Below are 5,000 nucleotides of genomic sequence, written 5' to 3' on the forward strand. Positions count from 1 at the left end.
ACCAGCTGTTTTTTTTTTTCTTTCTCTTTTTTCTTTTTTTGAAAAAAGCAGTAAAAGCGCTACACTCATAGCGTATGTATTCAACACATTCGCACGCATAAAGAAGACTATTTCTTGAACTGTTTTTTTTTCTTAACAAGGCTGTAAAAAAATGAGTCTTAAGTAGCTGTCTTTCAGTACTTTTGATGCTCAGTTCATGTGCTGCTGGATGCGACTGAATTTTAGCCTGTGCGGCTCGCGTACGCGTGTTTGTTAAGGAGATGCTGGACAGTCTTAATGCCGTGAGTGAGCGAGTAAAATTGAGACAAATGTAACTAGAGCCGCGTCCCTGTGATCAGTGACTGAAATACAACATGCAGTATGATGGGGTATTTCATTTATCAGTTTGATTCACGGAGCTGATTCAGACACACTGCTGTGACTTGCAGACTTAAACCTGCACAAAGGCCGTTTGTCTAGATCACTGTTTGAAACGACAGCCCCCTTGGCTCTGAGGAGACTTGACTCCACCTCACTGTCCTCACAGAGCCACAGACAGGACAGGAATTCCCATTTTCACCAAAAAAATCCAACCCAAAATCCAACCCAATCCAGAGACAGAACTTTTAGAAGGCAAACAGGGCCAAAGATGGAGCCTTTTTCTCAGTCAGCCCGTGTTAGCAAGGGAGCCACCATCTCAACAACCAACAGGTTATTCGACTCTGTATCAGTCTGTGACAAGCTGCCAAAGCCAACCTCTAGCACGAATCCTCCCTGCTCGGACCCGGGCTAGTCTTTGAGGTGCTCACCCAAGCTGTGTTCGGTGAGAAAACAGGAATGTTGACGAATCTGAGGAATTTTTGAGGTTTTTGAAATGTTCCTCATCCCTGACCTGTGAGAAATAAGAGGAGAAAGAGAGAGAGAGAGAGAGAGAGAGAGAGAGAGAGAAGTCATCTTTGGGAAAAAGGGGATGCTGTTTCACACTTGGTTGGATAACATTCCAGCGTCAGAAGCCCTCTTAGGTGGTACAGCTCGTACCGGGTCATCGGTAGAAGAGAAGACACAAAAGAAAAAAACAATCGATTCTATTGTGTGGTTCTTTTTTTTTTTTTTTTTTTTCATGGTTTGTCATGGAGATGACAGTGTTCTGCTACAAATTTCTCCTCTGATGCCCAGGACTCTGTAACTGTAGTCTAGAGGATCAGTTACTTGGTTTTTATGAAATAATGCTATTGTCTCTGTTCTTGTTCATCTCTTGGAAATGACTTTGGGAACACCAGAAACTGAGAAGACCTTTCAGAGTGCATGACTGAATAAATAAATAATAAATAACGCAAGATAAGACTGAATAATTCAAAATACATAATGCATAAGCTTAGTGTGGAAAGACGTTTGATTCCAGCACACACACACACACACACACACACACACACACACACACACACACGAAGACACACGGTATAATCAGTAAAGGCTTGTTTGGAGATGAATCTAGTGACACAACTTGATTCCTAAACCTTGGGCTTCACCTTTAGAGAAGTGAAGTATTTTTTTACAGTTCATTAACTCATTTGTTCTTGCTCAGTGGGAACACACAGTGATTTTCTTCCTCCCTACGTGGTTTGTACTTCGCTGTCCTGACTGCTGAAAGCCCGTACGCTGTCAACCAATGGGAGCAAAGCACATTTCTGAGAGTGTGACCGAGCAAACTGCGTAATCTCTTGCTTTTGGTTTTTTGTTTTGTTTTGTTTTGTTTTGCTTTGTTGTTATTGTTGTTTTTTTTACAATTCTCTTCTATTGTTGCGTATTTCTATGGTCTGGAAAGCTATACTTGAAACAGGAGAGCCAGTTCTTCTGTCTTGGAGGGCCTTTCATTGACAGAGAGTCACCTAGACTGGTTATTGTCCCCGTTCTGCTGGGGCGGTTATTGTTTAAATGGGATCTTATCCCCCTAACAGTGTCCTTCCCTCGCGGTTCCCAGGCCAGGGTCTCCGGGGACGCGTGAGAGGCTTGGCTGTATCTGAGTGGAGCGCAGAGAGCTTATCACAACCCCAGGTGCCAGATAACATCGTTGTGGTTCACAGAGCGTAGACGTGTGAATGTCCCCCATCCTTTCTCAGGGAAGAGAAAATCGCTTCACAGCTGATAGACATTGAATGTCTCTTTTGGTTTTTGCTGACGCATACTCTGTGCTGAAGCTGTTGTGTTTGGTTGATGTTATTTATCTCTGAAAGACCCTGGAACAGTGAGAGACCCCTGCCTCACACTGAAACTGTGAAACTGGAGGTCTTAAAAAAAACGCAGTCATCCATCTACACCCATAAACACATCACTTCTCTCTCTCTCTCTGTCTCTCTCTCTCTCTCTCTCTGTCTCATAGCTATCGTCAGGGAGTTGGCCCATAAGTCAGACAGCAAACTCAAGTCCATCTCTACCACACGCCTCACCCCCCAGCATCGCCTATGGTGAGTCCAGACTTTTCCCAAGGGTCCTGTAAACACCACACTTTTCCCTCCCTCTCTCTCTCTCTCTCTCTCTCTCTCTCTCTCTCTCCCTCCCTCTCTCTCCCTCCCTCCCTCTCTCTCTCTCTCTCTCTGTCTCTCTCTCTCTCCCTCTCTCTCTCTCTCTCTCTCTCTCTCTCTCTCTCCTTCCTTCCCTCTCTCCAGCTCTCTCTCTCTCTCTCTCTCTCTCTGTCTGTCTCTTGGCTAAGGCAGACAGGCCTGTGGAGCCACAGTGGAAAGCGTGTGTCATCTTGGGTGACAGCGTAAACCTTGCTCCATTTGTTACTCCTCACAACACGCTCATTTACTCAATTGGCTAAACCGCATGTTAACTTCTTACATGTGTGTGAGAGAGAACAGATGACCCGCAAGGAAAGCATACTCTCTCTCTCTCTCTCTCTCTCTCTCTCACACACACACACACACACACATACACACACACAGTTAAACCCTTCCAGCTCTGGAGTGATTAGGAAAAGAAAAAAAAAGGTGTGTCAGAAGGCCACCGGGCCTGGCCCTGTCTCTGTGTCGGAATCACTCAGGCATTTGAGGTGTATGTATGTGAAAGGTTCATGGCTGTCTTTCAACCACGCTGTTTTCAGCCATGGTGTGTAAACAATAATGTTATCCCTTTTTTTTTTTCTCCTTAACTTATTTTTTTATTCATCTATTTATTTATCTATCTATTCTCATGCCAAGTACCAATAATCCAATAATATGTTAGTTTACTGCAGCGGTCAAAAAGTTACTTTTCAGATTTTTGTATTAGTCAAACCCCCCCCCCCCCCCCCCCCCCCCGCCCCACACACACACTCACACTCACACACTCACACACACACAAGAAAAATGTCTTTTTCTGTGCCAGTTCATTATTTCTGTAAAGTGTTCCTTTTATTACGAGAGCAGGATGTAAAATTTATGTGGGCTGTTAAAACCGCTCGCACTCTTTTACTACAATATGTTGTTGTGTAATGTGGTGTTAATTGTGCGTCACCGCTGTTTTTTTCTGTCACATCGATAAATGCTGTCGAAACACTTCCTCGGTGGTTTTTTTCATGTCATAATGTTTCATTGTGCTCTCTTTAGGCCCCTGGTGTGCGAGGAAAGCCAAGCTAGCGAGGAGGAAGACTGCTCTCCCGCGTTTTTCTACCTGTTAGCCTTCCTCTGTCAAGGTGAGCAGAGCGGCCCGTCAGTCAGAGAGCGGCGTCTAAGCACAGGCAGGCCCTGAGCGGAGCAGTGCTGGGTGTGGAGGGCAGGTTGGACGGCCGGGGTGATTTGTGGCGTGCGGCTGCATGCTCCCCAGGCTCCACAGCCCTGATGGTGAAACACTTTCTCATGTTCACTGGGCTGCCCAGACGCAGAGCTTAAAAAACACCCATCGCAGTGGAATGTCCTGGCCAACCTGTTAGCTCAGCTCAGGGGATTCAGTATAGGCAGACCAACAGACAGACAGACACACGGATAGACAGACAGGTGTTTAGACAGACAGAGACATGGATAGCTGGGCAGACAGACAGACACGTGGATAGACAGACAGGTGTTTAGACAGACAGAGACATGGATAGCTGGGCAGACAGACAGACAGGTGGATAGACAGACAGGTGTTTAGACAGACAGAGACATGGATAGCTGGGCAGACAGACAGACAGGTGGACAGGTAGGTTTGGTAGACAGGTGCACAGGTAGGTTTGATTGAGTCACTTGCTCAGTCACTCAGATACTATGCGCTGTCTCACCTGAGGTCAAACCGACTCCAGCTCCTCTGCTTTGGCAGTTAAAAGGGGTGTGGGTGTGGGTGATTTAAAATAGATTCCCGGTTCTTCATTTCCAAGGACAGCAAAGGTGACATGAAGAAGATTTTTTTGTTGTTGTTGTTTTTTGGGTTTTTTTGCTGAGTAGTCAACAAAGTCTAGTTCTGTACTGTAAACTGATTCATTGGTTCCTGTACACAGTTATGTGAAAAGCAGCTTCACTCAGGAGTTAAACGAATCTGCAGAGTCGGTCACGGAGCTGTCATGTGCCACAGAAACACTGATCACCACAGTGATCAGCTTGGCTTCCCTCTTAGCACTGCGCTCCAGGCCTGGGAGAAACCTCTTCTCCTCCTAATCCACAGAGAGAGAGAGTGAGAGAGAGACAGAGAGAGAGAGAGTGTGGGTGGGTAGAGAGAGAGAGAGTTCGCAGTGTGTGGCAGGACTTTCCATGGAATAAAGTGCTGTGGCTCTCAGTCCAGCCAAGCATCTGCATCAGACTGGACCTCCTGCTTTTCCTCCTCTGTTCCATCAGCTGGAGAGAGACTCTAAATTCAACTTGACGGCTCGAAATGAAACAGCTTGAAGTAATGAACATGCTCTGTAATTCTTTTTTAAACATGGATAAAACTTCATTAAAAATAAATAAATAAATAAAAATAAGCTCTGTGTTGGATGGTCCAAAACAGGACACGGCCAATCGAATCAGTCAAAAGATCAGACTCGTGATTTTAGATGTATTTCTAAGCAACAAAAATCTGAAACCAAA

The 5,000-nt window shown here is 45.4% G+C and overlaps 1 protein-coding gene across 1 annotated transcript in view; it reads left to right on the forward strand.

Moving 5' to 3' along the window:
* The window catches only part of stk11ip (serine/threonine kinase 11 interacting protein), a 39,716-nt gene that overhangs the window by 33,094 nt on the left and 1,622 nt on the right, over positions 1–5,000 (forward strand). The window contains 2 exon segments of the mRNA XM_030783373.1: positions 2,360–2,444; positions 3,567–3,652. Of these exon segments, the coding sequence (XP_030639233.1) occupies positions 2,360–2,444; positions 3,567–3,652 (171 nt within the window).

This window comes from Chanos chanos, chromosome 8 (genome assembly GCF_902362185.1).
Source record: "Chanos chanos chromosome 8, fChaCha1.1, whole genome shotgun sequence".
Lineage (NCBI taxonomy): Eukaryota > Metazoa > Chordata > Actinopteri > Gonorynchiformes > Chanidae > Chanos > Chanos chanos.